The sequence below is a fragment of the Bos indicus genome, chromosome 4 (assembly GCF_029378745.1).
Source record: "Bos indicus isolate NIAB-ARS_2022 breed Sahiwal x Tharparkar chromosome 4, NIAB-ARS_B.indTharparkar_mat_pri_1.0, whole genome shotgun sequence".
NCBI lineage: Eukaryota > Metazoa > Chordata > Mammalia > Artiodactyla > Bovidae > Bos > Bos indicus.
In genome coordinates this window covers 97024986-97047167 of record NC_091763.1, presented here as the reverse complement: position 1 = coordinate 97047167, position 22182 = coordinate 97024986, and the positions used below count along the sequence as shown (strand labels likewise).

Sequence of the window (22182 nt, the reverse complement as noted above, 5' to 3'; positions counted from 1 at the left end):
AGTGGGCTCATCTTGAACACCTACAGCTGTTATTTCAAAAATGAGAGGAATGGGTGTTGTGAGGTAAATAATGAAGGTGGCATAGCGAATTCCTGCTGGCTAGGAGTTAAATTATTCATTTTGTTGGTTTAGCTAACATGGTTCGTGCTGCGTGGGATTGGAACACTATGTCAGTGACGGATATTGCATAATTAAAAAGCCTCAGTTCCTCAGGCCTGTAATATAGTTGAAATTTAGAAATGGTTGTTAACACCCTGAAAGTATTTTCCTTTGTGTGGGTTGGTGCGGTTTACCTGCCATTTTGAAGTTTTTATGTTGTTGAACACGGGTGTAACGATTAGCTGTAGTTAGTATTGCTCCCACGCCATTGTGTTTCCCTTCTTGATAGTCTGCCCCATAGTCAGCGGCCCATTTCAAAAGCCTGGTGAGCACACGTCCTCCTCACTCCGACACCACGCTTCTGTTCCTTCTCACTTAGAATTACAGTGTGGATTAGTGAAGGGGTTTGGGAGGGTCCCACTTCTGTAACTGCTAACTTTGGGCACTGCCTAGACACTGGGACCTTTGCAAAGCAGCTTAGACAGTAATTTTATTACCGTCTCAGCCTTAGTAACTGAAGGGCAAAAGACCATCGCAAACCTCTGAATTTTTCACAATGTTATACATGGTGTTTCGCACTCATACTCAGCATGATAATCTTTACTTTATGCTTCTTCAGTCATGTAATTTTATACACGGGTTGGTGCCTGTGAAATAGCCTGTAGCAGTATTTCTTGACCTCAGGAGTCTGTGGGTGGAAAAAGAAAAGCGTGGAAGCGCTTACTGGCTAGTTGGACAGCCACTTGTCACCATGTAGTATCAGCATTTGTGTTCGCATCTGCAGCTGCATCGGGGCCAGTAGATTGTGTCCTCCATTGATGGATGGAAGAAGGAAGGGCTTTGTTAAGGGAGGGAGGAAAATCTAGACGCTTGTATTAATATTTGGATCAGAACATGGAACGTTTTACTTTGAGGGGCTTTGAACGCTTTAGTTCACATAGTCAGGACCACCTAGTATAGTGACTTGCACGTGGTGTCTGGAGTTACAAAGGTAGAAAACAATTACCGCCCCATATTTTGAGCAGTTTATTAAACGTCTCTCAGTTTTGGTTTCTTCAGTTCTGAAAGGTGGATGACAACAACTCTCTGGGATTTTTTTGTTAGGATTAAATGAAATAATGTATGTAAAACTCCTGTTAAAATCCCTGGCATAAGGAGGTACTCCATAAATGATAGCTGTTACTAGTTGAATGTTATGCATTTTTCCGTTTGAATGACATAAGTTGTATCTAAAGTCTTCCCTATTAAAAGTAACAAATCAAATGGAACAGACAAAAGGTCCATCTAGTCAAAGCTGTAGTTTTTCCAGTGGTCATGTATGGATGTGAGAGTTGGACTATAAAGAAAGTTGAGTGCTGAAGAATTGATGCTTTTGAACTGTGGTGTTGGAGCAGACTCTTGAGAGTCCCTTGGATTGCCAGGAGATCCAACCAGTCCACCCGAAAGGAAATCAGTCCTGAATAGTCATTGGAAGAAAGCTTCAACTCCAGTATTTGGGCCACCTGATGTGAAGAGCTGACTCATTGGAAAAGACCCCGATGCTGGGAAAAATTGAAGCCAGGAGGAGAAGGGGACGGCAGAAGATGAGAGGGTTGGATGTCATCACTGACTCAATGGATGTGAGTTTGAGTAAACTCTGGGAGTTGGTGATGGACTGGTGATGGGAAGCCTGGTGTGCTGCAGTCCATGGGGTTGCAAAGAGTGGGACATGACTGACTGAGTGACTGAACTGAAATGGAACAGAGAGAGAAAGGACCACATGAGTCTGAATGCTTTTGTTGGAATAAAGAGACACTTAGTTCTGGCTGGCTCCTCACGAGCCAGGCCTCTCTGCTCCGCGGTGTCTCCTGCAGGGCGAGTCCTTGTCCTCACACTATGGTCTTCACAGTACATTTCTGAAAAGTGCTTTTTAATGCATTTTCATTTTGGGCAACTCCATTTGTTTCATTTATTTTTGTCATCGATGTGCATTCTGAATGGTAATTCTTATTTCTTAAAGTATGTCTGTGATTTAACCTGCAAGTCAGAGACAGGGAAATGGCAAGTAAGGAAATGAACAGGAGTTACCCTAAGATGACAGTAGGGAAAGTCATACAGAGTTTCACTTCATTTGCTCTTTTGATACGTGTTTCTGCTGTCTCATTTTGTGTTTAAGGTGAAAAATTAAAATGAAATTCAATGTACTGAATAGTGTGGCTTTCAGATCAATGTGTTTCTATTCGAATTTATTTTTTCTTCAGCATGATTTTGTAGGGAATGCTAGAAATAAAACACCTGCCAAGGAATGAATTTTTAGCTGATGAAGAATGTCAGAGAGGTGTGAACATGGATCGTGTTGTTTGGGGACAGCACAGTGTGGGGGGGGGGGGCATGGTGGGTGCTGAGGCTGTCTGTCGTACTTTCTGTGTGGTCCAAGGTGACTTTAAATGGAAAAATGAGCCTGGTCTCACAGAGTAAGCCCCTTCAACTCTTGATATTTTTTTTGAGGTTGTAGAGTAGTTGAAGTAAAAAGCATGGGGCCGTCTTTATTCAAAAGTGAGACTGATAGAGGTTCTTTTTGCAAGCCTGTGTTCAGCGAACGATAACAACTGTGGCCATGCTCAGTGATACAGAATTTGACTATTTATCCTTTCGTTGGAGGGGGTTTCAAATAGTGTTTTGGGAACAGAATTGCTTTTGCAGCACATGCCTTTTGGAGGTGGGTTGTCCCCTTGTTTCATATGCAACTTCATTTGCTCTTCAGCTTTCCAAAGAGGACATCCTCCTTCTCTCAGCTAGACTGCGCTTTATGGCAATTGGCTGAGCGTTTCACCAGCATTATAGGATAGGTGCTTGCCGTGGAGTTTAGTCTTGAACTTACTCCTGTGTAATATTAATCAAAGCAGTACTGTGTGATATAGGTGGTTTCTCTTCTCTCCACTGATTCTCCAAGACCTGTCCTTCAGTTATGCCTGGTGATTATCGGTGAGCTGCAAAACCTGACAGTGTTGTCTAGCCCACGTAAAATCGCTCTCATTTGATTGTTTTGGTGCTAGTAGTTTCTACCCTGTATGTGTCTAGAAAGACTACATAGGGCTTGCAGTACAGGGGGACTGTGTTTCTTTATCAGTTCAGTTCATTTGCTCAGTCGTGTCCTTCTCTTTGCGACACCATGAACTGCAGCACACAGGCTTCCCTGTCCATCACCTACTCCGAAGCCTACTCAAACTCATGTCCGCCAAGCCAGTGACGCATCCAACCATCTCATCCTCTGTCATCCCCTTCTCCTCCTGCCTTCAGTCTTTCCCAGTATCAGGGTCTTTTCCAATGACTCGGTTCTTTGCATCAGGTAGCCAAAGTATTGGAGTTTCAACTTCAGCGTCAGCCCTTCCAATGAATATTCAGGACTCTTTCTTTATAGGAACAATGTGTCTTTTTTTTTTTTTTTTTTTTTTTGAGGGAAGTACAACATCCGCTGGATCATGGAAAAAGCAAGAGAGTTCCAGAAAAGCATCTATTTCTGTTTTATTGACTATGCCAAAGCCTTTGACTATGTGGATCACAATAAACTGTGGAAAATTCTTCAAGAGATGGGAACACCAGACCACCTGACCTGCCTCTTGAGAAACCTATATGCAGGTCAGGAAGTAACAGTTAGAACTGGACATGGAACAACAGACTGGTTCCAAATAGGAAAAGGAGTACGTCAAGGCTGTATATTGTCACCCTGCTTATTTAACTTATATGCAGAGTACATCATGAGAAATGCTGGGCTGGAAGAAACACAAGCTGGAATCAAGATTGCCAGGAGAAATATCAATAACCTCAGATATGCAGATGACACCACCCTTATGGCAGAAGGGGAAGAGGAACTGAAAAGCCTCTTGATGAAAGTGAAAGAGGAGAGTGAAAAAGTTGGCTTAAAGCTCAACATTCAGAAAACGAAGATCATGGCATCTGGTCCCATCACTTCATGGGAAATAGACGGGGAAACAGTGGAAACAGTGTCCGACTTTATATTTTTGGGCTCCAAAATCACTGCAGATGGTGACTGCAGCCATGAAATTAAAAGACGCTTACTCCTTGGAAGGAAAGTTATGACCAACCTAGATAGCATATTCAAAAACAGAGGCATTACTTTGCCAATGAAGGTCTGTCTAGTCAAGGCTAAGGTTTTTCCAGTGTTCATGTATGGATGTGAGAGTTGGACTGTGAAGAAAGCTGAACACTGAAGAATTGATGCTTTTGAACTGTGGTGTTGGAGAAGAGTCTCAAGAGTCCCTTGGACTGCAAGGAGATCCAACCAGTCCATTCTAAAGGAGATGAGTCCTGGGTGTTCATTGGAAGGACTGATGCTGAAGCTGAAACTCCAATACTTTGGCCACCTCATGCAAAGAGTTGACTCATTGGAAAAGACTGATGCTGGGAGGGATTAGGGGCAGGAGGAGAAGGGGACGACAGAGGATGAGATGCCTGGATGGCATCACTGACTCGATGGACATGAGTTTGAGTGAACTCTGGGAATTGGTGATGGACAGGGAGGCCTGGCATGCTGCGATTCATGGGGTCGCAAAGAGTCGGACACGACTGAGCTACTGAACTGAACAGCTTATAGTGAAGACACAATATAGGGAGATGGTTTCCATAAGAATTAATGTACAGTGCCCAAGATTGCCCCATCCAGCACTTTCAATCACTTCCCTCTGCCCTAAAATACTTTAAGTAGTAAACCTTTTACTGCGGGGTAAGAAAGTTGGATGGAAATGTGAAAGGTGGATAGGCTTCTAGGGAGGAGTTGGAGGCTTGAAAGCATCTCCATTGTCTTCTCATTGCAATTTCAGTCTAATTCCCAGCTGCTTTTTCTTAGTAGAGCATCTGCTGGATGGTTGTGAGCCAGTAGGTTAGTTTTGGCACAAGGATCACCAGTGTTGGCCCCAGTCTGTCTGAATTTTGCAGAGAGAACCTTCTGATTTCTCTGCCCCTGTTGACTGCTCTGAATGGGTAGAGGGTGGGAGACAGGAACAGAGAGACTTTCTCTTGGTTCCCTTGACAGGGGCCTGAGCAGGCACCCCTGCTTAACGTAGTTCAGAGCCCTGGTGAGTAGGAGATGAAAAGCAGCAGCAGCCTCTCAAAAAAGGTTCTTCTGGCAAGAACCGTTGGCACATTCGAATGGTGCTTTTGGTGTTGGAGCACGGGCGACTACTGCCACTTGGTCAGATACACTGGTTTTACAGTATGTCTTGATTTCATGGATACTGAAGGATGGTGGGGGGAATACCCCGTATATTTGATGAAATAGACTAAATTCTAGATGGAAATAAACGGAAGTGAGAGAGAGGAGCAGTGATAATTAAATTATATAAAAACATTTCGCTGAACTGAAGAAAGATTGGAGGCTGCAAATTGAGAGGCCTCTATTCTGGGAGGGATTGATGAGAAAAGATGAGCACCTGGTCAGACTACTAAAATTTCTGAGCTCTAAGGATAAAGAGAAAATCTTATAAGCTTCCTGCCAGAAAGAACCACTAATTTATAGAGGAAATGTGATCAGTCCGGGTTTAGGCTTTTCTTTGCCAAACTGGAAGCTTGAAGGCAGAATGACATCTAGGGGTTCCTGAGAAAGGACTGAGAGCCCCCAATTCTGTGTTTCACTCTCATTCACCTGCCAGGGTGAGAAAGAGACTTACAGATAATGTAAGGATTTGGAGAACTTATTAATGTAAACAACTAGCAGTCAGAATCCACCAAGGAGACAGAACTCATCAGTTACTTTTATGGAGAGAATTTAATGTAAGAATTGTTAGTGAGCCACTTAGGAGCTGAAAAGGCAAAACAGCCACAACAAAGCAACTCACAGGCAGTGCTGTTGCTAGAAATATATTGTTAGCCATCTATGTAATTATAATTTTTCTAGTAGCCACATCAAAAAAAGGAAAGAATTCTAAGATTTTATTTTCCCTGGTATATCCAGGAGGTTTTCATCTTAACATATAATCAACATAAAGCATGTTAGTGGGACATAGCACATTCTTATTTCCATACTCGGTATTAATCCAGTATGTATTTTGTACTGACAGCACATCTCAGTTTGGACAGATTGCATGGGCTTGGTAGCCGTGTGTGGCTGATTTCAGCGGTATTTGACAGTGCAGCTCTCAGCTATCCCAGAGGTAACGCTGGCAGGAAGTTAGGAGTTAAAACACTGAATCTGGGAGGAGGGGCTCTATGGAGCTGCAGCCCAGGGAAGGGGAGGCCAGTGGTTCTGGCACTCAGATTTTTGAGGACCATCCAGGTAGGGAGGGCTGGTGTTTCCAGAGTGAAGTGCAGGAAGGTTGCTTTTGCAGGTGTGAGCAGCCTGCAAACTGGATTGAACTGCTGCTGCAGGAACAAGTGCTGCTGCTGGCCTGAAGCAGTGAGGCCTGAGTGATGCTGAAAGGCGTGGACTGCAAACTGGAGCATTCCTTTTCCCTCCACCAGCCTGCGGGCTCCCTCTGGCGCCCTCTATTGGCAGAACCTAACAGGGACCCAGCTGCAAAGCAGGCATGGGGTTTAGAGACTCCTGGCTCCCACTTCACAAAGTAGGGGCGTGTGAAACTGAGTCACAGCTAAAAATCTGACATGCGGGTCCATCTTAGGAAGATTCTTAAAGAATTTGAACCAATTTGAAAATTAATTACAACAGAGATCTTAACTAGGGAAAGGTGGAGAGGAGTAATAGAACCTGTGAGAATCCATCTTTTCACTGTGTATTGATACATGGATGATAGAGTGGGAACATCTGATAAAGCTACTAATAAGGGTTTTTGAAAATGAAGAGAAATTCTTAATGGGAAAACTAAGAATTGTATGAATTTAAAAGCACTGAACTCTTAGCTCAGAGTTGGGTTGAGAGTCAAAGCATTCAAATGATTTCATCTTACTGACTTTGCAGAGGGTGGTGGTTGGGAAAATAGTAGGAATTTTGTTTTTAAACAATAGTAGGGAAGTGTTTGTGAATGTTCAGAAAGAGAATGATTACTAATCTCAAAGAAAAATACCAAAGATCTTTTTGGGATGGAAGAGCATGTATAGTAACTTGATAAAACTGGGAAAATAAGGAAAGGGGAAAAAGAAATAAGAGCAAAGTAAGATTAATGGTAGACAAAATATAAAATTAAAGACATAAAGTTAAGTGTATCAGTTTCTAACTATTAATAATTGTAACTGATCACAGTTGCCCACTTAAAGATCAAGGGTGCCAGATTATTTTAACATACACATACATACACCAAGAGCTATGTATTATTTGACATACAAGTAAAACAAAGTTATTTGTTTAATCTTAATAAAAGTTAAAAAATTACTGGATTGTTAAAGCTGTACCAAGCAAAAGAAATATGAGAAAAGGTACAAATGAAGGTTGTCAGCCCTAAACAGAACAAAAAGGCACAATTATGTATTGATAACAAGCCAGATTTTAAAGACAACAGTCATTAACCTTTATGCATTAATCAAATTAGCAGCTCAACATGGGAATCAAAAATGATTACAAATTCAAAGACTGCTTGATTTAAAAAATAATAAAAAATGTTCTATAATTATTCTTTCTTTAAAAATGTTTACTCTAGGATTGATGGTGGTATCTGCTAAGCTTTAACTTTAAAACATCTACCATGAAAAGTGTTGGAGTGAGTTAGGTGGTGTGTATGTCTTTGTATGTTTGGAGGGTGAGAGGTTGCAGTTGGGTTTAAGCTTGAAAGTCCTTTGAAATAGAAAAGAGGAAAAGTATTGATTGTTTCCCTTACAAATCTTAGGAAGGAGAACGGTGATATCTTCTCTCTCTCTGACCAAAAGTTTACCAAGACTTACTGACTTAACAAGGCCGGTTTCAAAATATGTGTTCTGGTGAAAATGTGTCTTTTAACAAAAAGCAAATGTAAGTACAGAAAACTGTTAAAGGCTTGATGCATCTTTTATGCATGTAAGGGTGTGTACTAAGTTGCTGTCGTTTCTTCGTAGCTCTGGGCCCAACCGTGTCTCACAGGTCCCTTGAACCAGGAGTGTTGTCCTAGTTTTCTGTCTTCAGGAGGACATCTCATGTTGCCATCTGTCCCGGACTCAAGCCCATCTGGGATGAGGCTAGTGCTTAAGTTGATGTCTTGTCCACCTGGGCCCATTAGAGGGGTTTGCCCCAGAGATACCTGCGTTTGACCTCTGGTTCCTTTTTCCTAGGAAGACTCTGTGGTTCTCCTCAACATCTTAGTAAATAAACGACTGCAGCGCCCATCCGATACACGTCCTCAAGGGAGGAGGGGAGATACTTTGAAAACAAGTCTTCAGTAGTAACGGGTCATGCATGGGCATTCCCTGCTACAACTTCTGTGCAGCAGTTTGTTTAAAGCCCTGCTGCTGCTAAGTCGCTTCAGTAGTGTCCGACTGTGTGCAACCCCATAGTCGGCAGCCCCCCAGGCTCCCCTGTGCTGACCGAGCACAGTTCAGCGTGTGCTGCTCCCACTGTTGCTCACGTGTATTTTGAATATTATAACAATTGGTATATACTCTCTAAGATAAAAAGATGATTATTGTAGCTTAAGATGCCTCTAAATATTTCATTTAAGCCAGATAAGAAAGAGGCCGCAGATTCTTCCAGTAGATACAAGTCAAGGGCACTTTGGGGTGTTGGGTAACTTCCTCAGGGAAGTTTAATTGTGAATTCCTGAGGGAGGGGGATGTGGGCCTTGGATATGGTGACATTAACTTGTGAACCGAAACCAGAATTCTTTTCACGTACAGATCTATTTTTCAGTGCAGTAAGAGAATGTATTTGATAAGCAAATGGTCCCAGAAAATCCAGGGTAGGTAGAACTTGTTCTCAAGTGAGACTTGAAATCGGGACTCGAAGTACAAAGTAATATGCCATGTGTGAACAAGAGGTGATTGTCTCAAATGAGGAGATGAGAACCATTTAGGATTATAACTATGGGTAAATCCCCCATATTTACCTATATTCGCTGTAGGTAACCTATATTAGCTGTAGGCTTCCAGTTAGAGGCTGTATACTTGTTTTTCCTTCAGACATCATTTTGAAAGCCATGCAAGAAAATGCCCAGATTGTGGCTACATTTTAGTATGCTTTTAAACAAAAACACTTTTAAAAAAATGTTCTTGTGTAAAGCAAGGAAACTTTGTTAAATTTTGAATGACATTTTAAATGATATTTGCGTAGAAACAAAGATGACCGAAACAAACATCCTCTTGGTTGTATTCAGAACCAAGTCTTAATGCTGGTTAGGTGACACACTGATCGACTGTGGGTCTGCCAGATTGCAGTCATTCAGTTTTCCAAGACAGTGCCATTTCTTGCTAAATTATCATTATATAAAGAGTACCTGTGTTCCATTGGATTAAACTAGGCTCATCCTCTGTTAATTTCTTTCAACAGTGCTTATTGAATGCCTGCCAAGAGCCAGGCACTGTGGAGTGTCCGAGTTACAGTGGTACATGAGACAAAGTTCTCACCCGTCCCCTGGCTTAATATGTATATATACACACTTACATTCTAATAGTGTATATGTGTTATGTGAGTGTATCTTCTGTAAGAATGCAGGCTCTGAAATCAGCCTGCCTGGCTGCACCTCTCACTGGCTTTGTGACCCCAGGCAGTTTACTTCATAAATCCTGTAAAGCCTTATTGTTACAAAACTTCTCTGTGCCTCAGCTTCTTCATCTGAAATAGAATAAAACAGTTTTGATAGGGGTGCCTTTGAGGATTGTAAATGAGTTACACTCGTCAAGTGCTTAGACCTCTTCCTGGTACAAAGCAAGCATTAATAAATGCTGGCTCTTTATCTGTTATACATACAGATGTTACACATTCAGTATATATACACATACTGTGTATGAATAGGACATGGCCATGTAATATACATTCATTCTAATGTGTTTATTTTGGAAATACAGTGCATGTATATTTCCTTCTAGGATGTGAAATTATTTGAGCTGAGAAATATTAAGCTTGCTTTTATTTTGGTAAAGTCTTATTAATAGAAAGCTGTATAGTTTTTTTTGTCATTATTTTTAATAGTCTTAATAATTAGTTCGTTAAATTACCCACTCAGCTTTTCTGTTGAAAAGATGAGTAGTAAACAGTATTTTGAATGCTAGTTCAGCATGTTCTGACAAAGTATGATGCATTAAAATGAAATTCGTCATTAGCATTAAAACTGACCTTTGTGGTCATAGTCACTCATTTTTCTCTTCTAGTGTTTGAAACAGTCTAAGTACATTGCAGTACTATGCAGATATTCTGTGTGTAATGGTCATAGTTCAATTTTAGATAAATCATTTCCTCAAATCACTTTATCTGTAACAGTCTCAGTTTCCCATTTATTCTCACCCATTATCTGAGGTTCTTATCAACTTTCCTTCAATAATATAATGGCCTTATATATTAAATTATAAGGTAATTTTCTAAGCTAGAATTGTGTAGCATTACTTATGTGTCAACCTACATGAAGATAAATCTGAGTATTTGTGAATTGCCAAATGAGCAGTGCCCAGGTTCAGAGAAACATCTAGGGCCATTGAAAGCCAAACCGCTTTGGGAAAGGGCTGGTGATAATTTTGACTCTGGCAAACTCAGACTTGATATAATGAAAGCAAATTTTAAAATGAGCTTCTTTTAAAACAATTATGAGTAATGTGGCTTGTAAAAACTGTCCTTACACGAGCACGAAGGTGAGTGACGTAATGAAAGCTGATCCCTGTTGGTGGTGGTGGCGTTGCTGCTTGTGATACTCCTCAGGTTTAAGAAGCGTGGCTTTGGAAATCAGATCAGGTCATTTCATGTCTCCTGTGTGCTTTTCCACATCTCAATTTTCTCATATATATATTTTTAAATAGTAATGCCTCCTTCACAGACAACAACAAAGTTGAATCTATAAAACATGCCTAGATAGGTTATCTTTAGAAACACTTCTCCCATTTTCTTAAAACCTTTAAGTTCTTTAAAATAAAGAACCTTAGGTTCTAAATAAAACCTTAGGTTCTTTGGTCAGTTTTTACACAAACTGAAATACATAAATTTTATATATCAGATATCTATAAGAACTGAACATATGTGAGTAAATTATTATTATTTTTACCATTTAAAGGACACGTGTAATGTTCATTATAAGAGATTTGGCTCATTTTTAGAAATTCATTTTGCTGGTGTATCTTACATCTCTCACCTGGTTGAGAATATATTGAGAACAAGAGCTCAGTTGCTAGGGTTTGAGGTGTAAGGATAGAGCTGACTGGTATTTGTTTCATTAAGCTTAGGCAAGCTATCCAATTACTTAATGCAAATAAGAAAAGTTTACACTAAACTCCTACTTCTTTGCTTAAAACTCTAGAGAATTTAAATGAGGAGAGATATGTATTTAAAAGAAGGAAATTTAAATGAAACTTAAATCAAGGGCTTAATGCAGAATAATATTAGACCAGGAGATCTGAAATAATAAGTGGGAAATGCCAGTAAATAAAAAAGAGAATGTATTCTCCAGGATACTTGGTATGTTTAGTTTTATCTTGAGATAATTCTTAAATCTTTGGATTTAAGTTAATAATGACTTATTTTTGTCTCATACCTGCCCCTCCTCCCCTTTTTAAAACAACAGGGTCCTTGGTGGCTCAGGAGCCTTGGGCTATGTAAAGCTCAGCCTTCAAAATTTAAAGCTAAGAAAACTGATGTTTATTATTAGATTGTGTCATTAAACTGCTAATAGGTAGTGAGGATTGGTTCTGGGTTCTACTGCCAGACTTCTTAAAGATATGAAATTCTGTTCAGGAAACTGTCACTACACAGACCTTTCTTTTTTTTCATTTTATTTTCAGACATTCCTTTAGAATAAACTATTTGAGAATTTGAACAGGTCTATTTGTAAGAAAATGAAAGTGACTGTAAGAATAAGGAGAATTTCTTTTTGGTCACTTTGTGCCATCCCCCAGTGTCTTTTCAACCAAGAGTCAAATATAACTAGGTCTTGGTAGTTGGAGGCTCTGAAATGTTATGAAGTGTAAACAGCCTTCTTCTTTAGGTTGGTGTGGTCCAGGATCATCCCACTTGTGACGCTTAGCATCACGGTGGCTTGGCCCTTGCAGAGCTCTGTTGTGTCTAGTTTCTTTTTTTTTTTCCATACTCATAGCTATTTATTATGCCATTGTTAGTTGTGCAAAAATGAGAAAGAAATATAGTGCCCGTGAAGTGAATGAATGAGATACATACCAGCAATAACTCCTTCCAAACAAAAAACTGTATGTATATTTGTGTACAGAAATTGAATTATATTTATGAATAGAAATAATATACATGATTAGGTGAATAAATAAGCTAAAGTATTATAGTAAATTCAGTATATATAGGGTTAAGTATCTGTATATGTTTGTATTTATTTATTTTTTTTCATTGATTTTATTTTATTTTATTTTTTAAATTTTATTTTATTTTTAAACTTTACAATATTGTATTAGTTTTGCCAAATATCGAAATGAATCCGCCACGGGTATACCTGTGTTCCCCATCCTGAACCCTCCTCCCTCCTCCCTCCCCATACCATCCCTCTGGGTCGTCCCAGTGCACCAGCCCCAAGCATCCAGTATCGTGCATCGAACCTGGACTGGCGATTCGTTTCATACATGATATTATACATGTTTCAATGCCATTCTCCCAAATCTTCCCACCCCCTCCCTCTCCCACAGAGTCCATAAGACTGTTCTATACATCAGTGTCTCTTTTGCTGTCTCGTACAGGGTTATCGTTACCATCTTTCTAAATTCCATATATATGCGTTAGTATACTGTATTGGTGTTTTTTTTTCTGGCTTACTTCACTCTGTATAATAGGCTCCAGTTTCATCCACCTCATTAGAACTGATTCAAATGTATTCTTTTTAATGGCTGAGTAATACTCCATTGTGTATATGTACCACAGCTTTCTTATCCATTCATCTGCTGATGGGCATCTAGGTTGCTTCCATGTCCTGGCTATTATAAACAGTGCTGTGATGAACACTGGGGTACATGTGTCTCTTTCCCTTCTGGTTTCCTCAGTGTGTATGCCCAGCAGTGGGATTGCTGGATCATAAGGCAGTTCTATTTCCAGTTTTTTAAGGAATCTTCACACTGTTCTCCATAGTGGCTGTACTAGTTTGCATTCCCACCAATAGTGTAAGAGAGTTCCCTTTTCTCCACACCCTCTCCAGCGTTTATTGCTTGTAGACTTATGGATCGCAGCCATTCTGACTGGTGTGAAATGGTACCTCATAGTGGTTTTGATTTGCATTTCTCTGATAATGAGTGATGTTGAGCATCTTTTCATGTGTTTGTTGGCCATCTGTATGTCTTCTTTGAAGAAATGTCTATTTAGTTCTTTGGCCCATTTTTTGATTGGGTCATTTATTTTTCTGGAGTTGAGCTGTAGGAGTTGCTTGTATATTTTTGAGATTAGTTGTTTGTCAGTTGCTTCATTTGCTATTATTTTCTCCCATTCTGAAGGCTGTCTTTTCACCTTGCTAATAGTTTCCTTTGATGTGCAGAAGCTTTTAAGGTTAATTAGGTCCCATTTGTTTATTTTTGCTTTTATTTCCAATATTCTGGGAGGTGGGTCATAGAGGATCCTGCTGTGATGTATGTCGGAGAGCGTTTTGCCTATGTTCTCCTCTAGGAGTTTTATAGTTTCTGGTCTTACATTGAGATCTTTAATCCATTTTGAGTTTATTTTTGTGTATGGTGTTAAAAAGTGTTCTAGTTTCATTCTTTTACAAGTGTTTGGCCAGTTTTCCCAGCACCACTTGTTAAAGAGATTGTCTTTAATCCATTGTATATTCTTGCCTCCTTTGTCAAAGATAAGGTGTCCATATGTGCGTGGATTTATCTCTGGGCTTTCTATTTTGTTCCATTGATCAATATTTCTGTCTTTGTGCCAGTACCATACTGTCTTGATAACTGTGGCTTTGTAATAGAGCCTGAAGTCAGGTAGGTTGATTCCTCCTGTTCCATTCTTCTTTCTCAAGATAGCTTTGGCTATTCGAGGTTTTTTGTATTTCCATACAAATTGTGAAATTATTTGTTCTAGCTCTGTGAAGAATACCATTGGTAGCTTGATAGGGATTGCATTGAATCTATAAATTGCTTTGGGTAGTATACTCATTTTCAGTATATTGATTCTTCCAATCCATGAACATGGTATATTTCTCCATCTATTAGTGTCCTCTTTGATTTCTTTCAGCAGTGTTTTGTAGTTTTCTATATATAGGTCTTTAGTTTCTTTAGGTAGATATATTCCTAAGTATTTTATTCTTTCCGTTGCAATGGTGAGTGGAATTGTTTCCTTAATTTCTCTTTCAGTTTTCTCATTATTAGTGTATAGGAATGCAAGGGATTTCTGTGTGTTGATTTTATATCCTGCAACTTTTCTATAATCATTGATTATTTCTAGTAATTTTCTGGTGTAGTCTTTAGGGTTTTCTATGTAGAGGATCATGTCATCTGCAAATAGTGAGAGTTTTACTTTTTCTTTTCCAATTTGGATTCCTTTTATTTCTTTTTCTGCTCTGCTGTAGCCAAAACTTCCAAAACTATGTTGAATAGTAATGGTGAAAGTGGGCACCCTTGTCTTGTTCCTGATTTTAGAGGAAATACTTTCAATTTTTCACCATTGAGGATAATGTTTGCTGTGGGTTTGTCATATATAGCTTTTATTATGTTGAGGTATGTTCCTTCTATTCCTGCTTTCTGGAGAGTTCTTATCATAAATGGATGTTGAATTTTGTCAAAGGCTTTCTCTGCATCTATTGAGATAATCATATTGTTGTGTCTAGTTTCATAAGTCCCCCAGTCCTCTATTTTCTGCAGCTTGTTTTCTATTTTCCAATGAGTTGGAAATATGCCACTCATTCATTCATGCATATACTCAAGTATTTTGTGAGCACTTGTGGTGTGGGGCTGGCACTGTTTAGCACTGGGTATATAGCAGTGGAAAAAAGCAAACCAGATCCTTGCCCTTATGGGAAACAAAGAAAGGAACATGTGCAAGGAGGGGGCTACTAGAGTCATTATAGTCGATTTACTTGTTAAAGGTGCTTGATCATAAAAATAAAGCAGAACATTGAAGAATTGGGGAAAAAAGCTGGAGAGGACCAAGCAATAGATCAGATCAGATCAGATCAGTCGTTCAGTCATGTCCAACTCTTTGCAACCCCATGAATCACAGCACGCCAGGCCTCCCTGTCCATCACCAACTCCCGGAGTTCACTCAGACTCACGTCCATCGAGTCAGTGATGCCATCCAACCATCTCATCCTCTGTCGTCTCCTTCTCTTCCTGCCCCCAATCCCTCCCAGCATCAGAGTCTTTTCCAATGAGTCAACTCTACGCATGAGGTGGCCAAAGTACTGGGAGTTTCAGCTTCAGCATCATTCCTTCCAAAGAAATCCCAGGGCTGATCTCCTTCAGAATGGACTGGTTGGATCTCCTTGCAGTCCAAGGGACTCTCAAGAGTCTTCTCCAACACCACAGTTCAAAAGCATCAATTCTTCGGCGCTCAGCCTTCTTCACAGTCCAACTCTCACATCCATACATGACCACAGGAAAAACCATAGCCTTGACTAGATGAACCTTTGTTGGCAAAGTAATGTCTCTGCTTTTGAATATGCTATCTAGGTTGGTCATAATTTTCCTTCCAAGGAGTAAGCGTCTTTTAATTTCATAGCTGCAGTCACCATCTGCAGTGATTTTGGAGCCCAGAAAAATAAAGTCTGACACTGTTTCCACTGTTTCCCCATCTATCTCCCATGAAGTGATGGGACCGGATGCCATGATCTTTGTTTTCTGAATGTTGAGCTTTAAGCCAACTTTTTCACTCTCCACTTTCACTTTCATCAAGAGGCTTTTGAGTTCCTCTTCACTTTCTGCCATGAGGGTGGTGTCATCTGCATATCTGAGGTTATTGATAATTTTCCTGGCAATATAGTTATGGTATATTTAATGAATGTGGAGAGTTCCTTCTTTTCAGAAAATAACTGCTGCTTCTGTATTCCTGATCCCATGGTGGGTACTATTGTTATTACTGCTCCTCACCTAATGCGCTGAGTGCTTACTGTGTCACAGGCTTTGTACTCAGTGCTTTTGTGTATCAAATTCTGTAAGGTAGGTGTTAATACCAATCTATTTTACTCATGAGAATAACAGGACCAGGGAGGTTAACTACACTCAACTAGTAAGTGGTAGAGCCTTGGTTTAGACTCAGGATTGGTATTAGATATTGCAAGCTGAATAATCTTTATTTTTTTTTATTATAACATTGAAGACTTTTGCGCTTATGTTATTGCTTCATTTTTCATTAACTTGCTGAACTTTATATTTCCAAAGTTGAGCTACTTTTAACTCCATTTATAGTTAAAACGTATGCCATATGCAAGTAAACTCAGAAAAAATGTTATTAAAGTGAATAATACTTTAAAATTTGATATACCAATTGTGGAAAATTTGAGAAGCTTTAGTTATGTAGAACTCACTTTATGTCCAAGAACTAATAATGAAAACTGAATTTCACACTAGTTTTAGGTGTGTATATGAAGTGCCTGGCACAGTGTTTGCATACAAGCAGGTGATCTGTAAATTATAGTCATTTTTATTTTTCGTTTCCACCTCACTTGTCATCTAAGTAATGCCTTTTGCTTACAAGTGATAGGCTGGTAGAAATGCTTTATGTACCTTGTTTTCTGATCTGCTACAGTAACTTCAGCAGTTGTCTGCATGCTGTCCTTATGGGGACCATTTTGTTTCTCATGTTGCTTTCCTTTTATATAACTCCAGGATTTATTTGGGTAAAAGTATATTTGCCTCTGTTATTTATCTTTATTCAAGACATAAGTTTACACAGGTTTAATTTTTAGGCGGAAAAGCATTATCACTTTGGAATGTATTTTACAAACTGATTTTATCTGTTAGAATCGATTTGTGAGAATTTCAGAGTATCAAGGTGATACAGCAATTTAAAACTAGTAACCAAAAGTTTTCTTTTCTTTTCAAGAATCCTTTTTAAAACTGAAATTTGATAGACTAGTATTGAGTTCAATTTGGTTCTCATCATTCCCACTTACGAAGTAGATTGCACTCAGAATTTCACTTATACCAACATACCAATTTTGCTTTTTCTTTTTATAGCATCACTTATAACTTCAGGGATACGATGGTATAGAGGGATTTTTCTCTCAAAGAAGAAAAGGCAATCAAAATCTTTGTCCATGAGATTAGCCTAAAATGTACTCTCGCTCAGTGATTACTGAGAACCTTTATGGGCCCAGGCACGTCTTTGTCATGCACAGGAGAGAGGTTGACGTGGACCGCAGCTGAGTATGGTCTAACTGTGTGATGAGGCTGATAGACCCGATGCAGTCAGATGCTTCATTAGTAGAATTGGTGTTGGTTGGGAATCTTGGGAGGTGAGGTTCCGCTGTCTTACTTTGCTGGACCGCATCTGCAGTGTTAATACTTAGTTTGGAGCTAAGGGGCAAATTGGGAGTCATCCCACAAGTGAGGAGCCCTGCTCCTGAAAGGTCTGGCCATTTTTGCAGGTAAAGATTGTTGGGAAATGAGAGAGTCACGGGGAGGAAAGATCTTTTAATAGTGTTTGTATTTCCTGCGGTGATGTCAGGTCCATGAGATCAGGGGCTGGTCCTTGTCAGTGCTGTGCCTCGCACAGTGCCTCGCATAGAGTCAATAAATAGCGGACTCAGTTTGGATGGGAGGATGATGGTTACCTTCAAATATTTGTCTTATAGATGGCTTGTTAATTAGATGTATTACTTCTATCTCCAGAGGGCAGATGGAGTCACCAGGGATAGAATATTTAGTTGGGCAGATTTCAATTTGACATAAGAAGAACTTAGTGAAAACTAATTTAGCAGTTAGATTGATTAGCCTCTTGGTATATTTGAATTCTCTTCTTTTAAATGCTTGGATAAAGGGTGCATGAGGATTTATTAGAAAATATACCTGCTATTGATAAATTTTAGGCCAAGATGACTTCAGCTACTAACTTTGTGGTTGTTTCTATATTTTTATTTAAGTATTCCATTAAACACATGATGTCAACTATTAAAATATATTTTTTTTCTAAGTTAGAACTTTGTTGTCTTTTCAGACTGAAGCAAAGCAAAGAACTCGATGCAGAGAAGGCTTTTGCCAACGAGCAGTTGACCAGAGCTATCCTTCGTGAGAGGATATCAAATGAGGAGGAGCGTGCAAAGGCAAAGCACCTGGTGAGCATGAAAGATTTAGTGGGAAGGTCTTGTCTACAAGGAAACCGCTGATGTTTGGGAGAGGCTTGCCAACTCCCAGTGTGGATGATATTCATGCTCTCTTTGCTTAGATTTTCTTAATCTTTGCCTTTTATAAGTGGCTGACACTTTGCTGAGGTTAGCCATCAAGGACTCTAAGCCAGGTGTAATGAGAGTTATTGAAGAAAAGATCAACACAGAGACGCAGGCATCTTACCTGAGGGATATTGTTTGCTTGTTCCACCCGAGTTGTATTTGAACCCTCTGGGCTGAGAGCCTAGCTTAGTCCTGTCCTTGCTGGCAGCCACCAGATGCTAGCTGGGAAGACTCCCGCGGAGGTGAGTAACATTTGATCCGTCACTTTCTGGACTTCAGAAAAGGGGAACCATTTTTTATAAGAAAGGAAATAATTTTTTCAAAGAAAATATTTTTTTATTAATTTAAATATTACATAAATATGTTTAAAAATGACTATTAGTAGCAGAAAATTTAAGAGGCACCCGTAAACCTGCCAGTCTCACATAACCACGGTTCACCCCAAGGTGTTTCCCTCTAGACAGTTTCTATTCCTAGGTCTGTTACCTGTTGAAGACTTTGGATAGTGCTGTACGCAGTGTTTACATCATGAACATACTCTTTATATCACGACAATGTGGTTTTTATTGGCTGAACAGTAGTGTCTTGTGCATGCAACATGATTGGTTGGACATCTTCCTGTTGGTAAATAAAAGTGGAGCTGTTCTGGGTGAAGCCTGGGGTCCTGACTACTCAGTGCTCACTTTAGCCTTCCTGGAAACCCTCATGTCATTTCCCTGTCTTCTCAATGGAATATGGTTGGGAACTCATTGGAGAGAGAAATGTAACCATATAGCGGAGAGCTTGGGATGTAAGACTCAGGGGATGTCCCTAGTCCAGCAGGCAGCTGGGGATTGTTACCAATTAATCAGAAAAGAGTCAGTTTCTGTTCTCTCCTGTTCTTTCTCTTGGTCCTTTCTTTGAGAGGCTAACCTACGACCAGTTGCCAGTAGAGAAAATAGGAAGCCATTGTGTACTGAATCCATTTCTTCAGTGACTGATTCAGGATCCAGGCTACATGGGTGGGCAGTAAACCAGAACAGAGGTGATGGACTAAGAAAGGAAGGTCTAGGGTCTGGCCAGCGCCCCTGTGAGGACACACACATTGAGTGGAACTGAGGCCTAGAGATGTGGACGGAGTCATTCGTTGTGAATGGGGTTAATTTCAGAATTAAAAGCGTTAGATATTGAAGAATTGAATTATGACATCTGTTGTGCTCCTGAGTTTGAGGGTTTTTTGGGGAAGTTGAAAACATGTCAGGCCCATGCGTTAAGGGTCATTCCCATGAATGTTACAGCCTCCCGATTGGAAGGCCAGGGATGGAGAGGAGAGAGTTTAATAGTGCTTGTGGTGGAGGGTGGCGGGTGGGGGTTGCGGAGCAAGCTTCGAGGTTTCTAGTGGGCAGAGGACCCCTTGGTTCTCATTTTTATTTGTGTCCCAGCTTTTGCCTCTTCTCTTTGAAGCATTCTTTTCTCTACTTCTTTTGGTCTAAATTTGAACATGTTACCTTGTTCTTTTATTTCAGGGAGATAAGCAAGATTAAGATTAAAAAAAAAAAAACTCATTAAACACACTTGCACATGAGAAGGCATAAAAAGAGAGTTTTCACAAGAAATGTGAAAATAAAGAAAAATTTCTTAAGTCACAGTAACTAGAATATTATGTAATGTAGTTGGGTTGGAGCAGTGTATCTTCAGCACATATTTTCCTTGTACCTTATAAATCCTCTCTATTTCCTATCTATATATTTTTGTTTTTAGGTTAAACATAAGAAGTTGGCATTACATATTCTTTTTTGCAGATCTCTTCTTTATTGATTCTGGAGTCAGGGGTGGCAAATTACTGACAGCTCCTTAATTTCAGCATCTGTCATAAATTGGCCAAACAGAGTCCTCAAAGGACGTTGGGACTAAAAGTAGAATTTATGCAATAGCATTATAGTTGATCCAGAGGCTCCTGTTCTGGCTTGAGGATTCTCAGATATTTAAGTGTAGTTCTTGGCCACAACAACATGGCTGCCTACAGCAGTTTGGGTACCTGGTGACTCCCAAGTGATTTACCATGTTATCACCTTTATTGTTGTTACTCATGATTACAGAAGACATGCATATTTGTTGGGTAAAGATCAGGAAATAAATACAAAACAATAAAATCAATTAGATTACCATTATCCAGAGATAATTACTATTAACTTTCTGGTTTATTGTTTTATATTCCTTTTCGCATTGCACTAAGTCTGTATTAAACATTTATGTTAATATGTATATTTGTATTTCTCCAAACAGATAGTAGTATATGTAGTTTTATGTAACTCTTATAGTAACTTTCATATTGAAAAATATTTAGACTATTTAAGGCTTTTCTATACCAATAAATATGTATTTGCATGATTCCTTTTAATGGTTGAGTGTATTTCACTGAATTTTCCTCTGATTATTAAAATAATACAGGGATAAACGTTTAAAATTACTAAGGAATCATCTTATGTGTTAGGATGACTGTGGTTAAGCTTACCGGTAAGGTATCTCAGGGAACTGTCAATGTTTTGTGGCAGCCTGGATGGAGTGGAGATTTAGAGGAGAGTGGATACATGAATATGTATGGCTGAGTCCCATCGCTGTTCAGCTGAAACTATGACAACATTGTTAATTGGCCCTACCCAATACAAAATAAAAGGTTTTTTTTTTTTTTTTTAAAGACAGTAACAAGTATTGGCAAGGATGTTCTGAGAATGTAAAATGGTACAGTCACTTTGGAAAATAGTATGGTGGTTCCTCAAGAAAAGTAAAACTAGAATCATCCTATGATTCAGCAGTCCACTCTTCTGGCATGTGTGCATGCTCAGTCCCTCAGTCATGTCTGACTCTTTGCAACCCCATGGACTGTCCTTGGGATTCTCCAGGCAAGAATACTGGAGTGGCTTGCCATTTCCTCCTCCAAGGGATCTTCCCCACCCAGGGATCGAACCTGCATTTCCCGTGGCTCCTGCATTGGCAGATGAATTTTGTTGTTCTTTATTGCTTGAGCCACCTGGGAGGCCCCACTCTTCTGGTTCTTTTTTTTTTTAATTTTATTTTTAAACTTTACATAATTGTATTAGTTTTGCTAAATATCAAAATGAATCCGCCACAGGTATGCATGTGTTCCCCATCCTGAACCCTCCTCCCTCCTCCCTCCCCATACCATCCCTCAGGGTCATCCCAGTGCACTAGCCCCAAGCATCCAGTATCGTGAAGAACTAAAAGCAGGACATTGAAGAGATATATCAATGTCCATTGCAACATTATTCATAATAGCCAAGAGGTGGAAGAAATCTATGTGTTCCTCAGTAGATTAATGCATAAACAAAATTGTCATATACATACGATGGAGTGTTATTCAGCCTTTAAAAGGAGGGAAATTCTAACGTATCATGCAATTTAGATGAACCTTGTGGACATTATGCTAAGTGAAATAAACCAGTCACAGAAAGGTAAATACTGTGTGATTCCGATCGTGTGAAGCATCTAGTCACATTCAGAGACAGAAGGCAGCAGGGTGGTCTCAAGGGGCTGAGTGGAAGGAAGAGTGATGAGCCCTTTCTAATGGGTCTGGAGTCTTAGTTTTGCAGGGTGAAAAGAGTTCTGGAGATTGGTTTTGCAGCAGTCTGAATGCACTTTATACTCTGAAACTATACACTTCTAGTTATTAAGATGGTAAGTTTTAGATTATGTGTATTTTACCATA

At 39.6% G+C, this 22182-nt stretch overlaps 1 protein-coding gene across 2 annotated transcripts in view; it reads left to right on the top strand.

Annotated features, from left to right (window-relative positions):
- Positions 1 to 22182, top strand: part of CHCHD3 (coiled-coil-helix-coiled-coil-helix domain containing 3) — a 293253-nt gene that overhangs the window by 86101 nt on the left and 184970 nt on the right. For both annotated transcript variants that reach the window (XM_070788178.1, XM_019959100.2), the window contains exon 4: positions 18245 to 18362. In XM_070788178.1, the coding sequence (XP_070644279.1) occupies positions 18245 to 18362 (118 nt within the window). The remainder of the gene's footprint in view (positions 1 to 18244; positions 18363 to 22182) is intronic.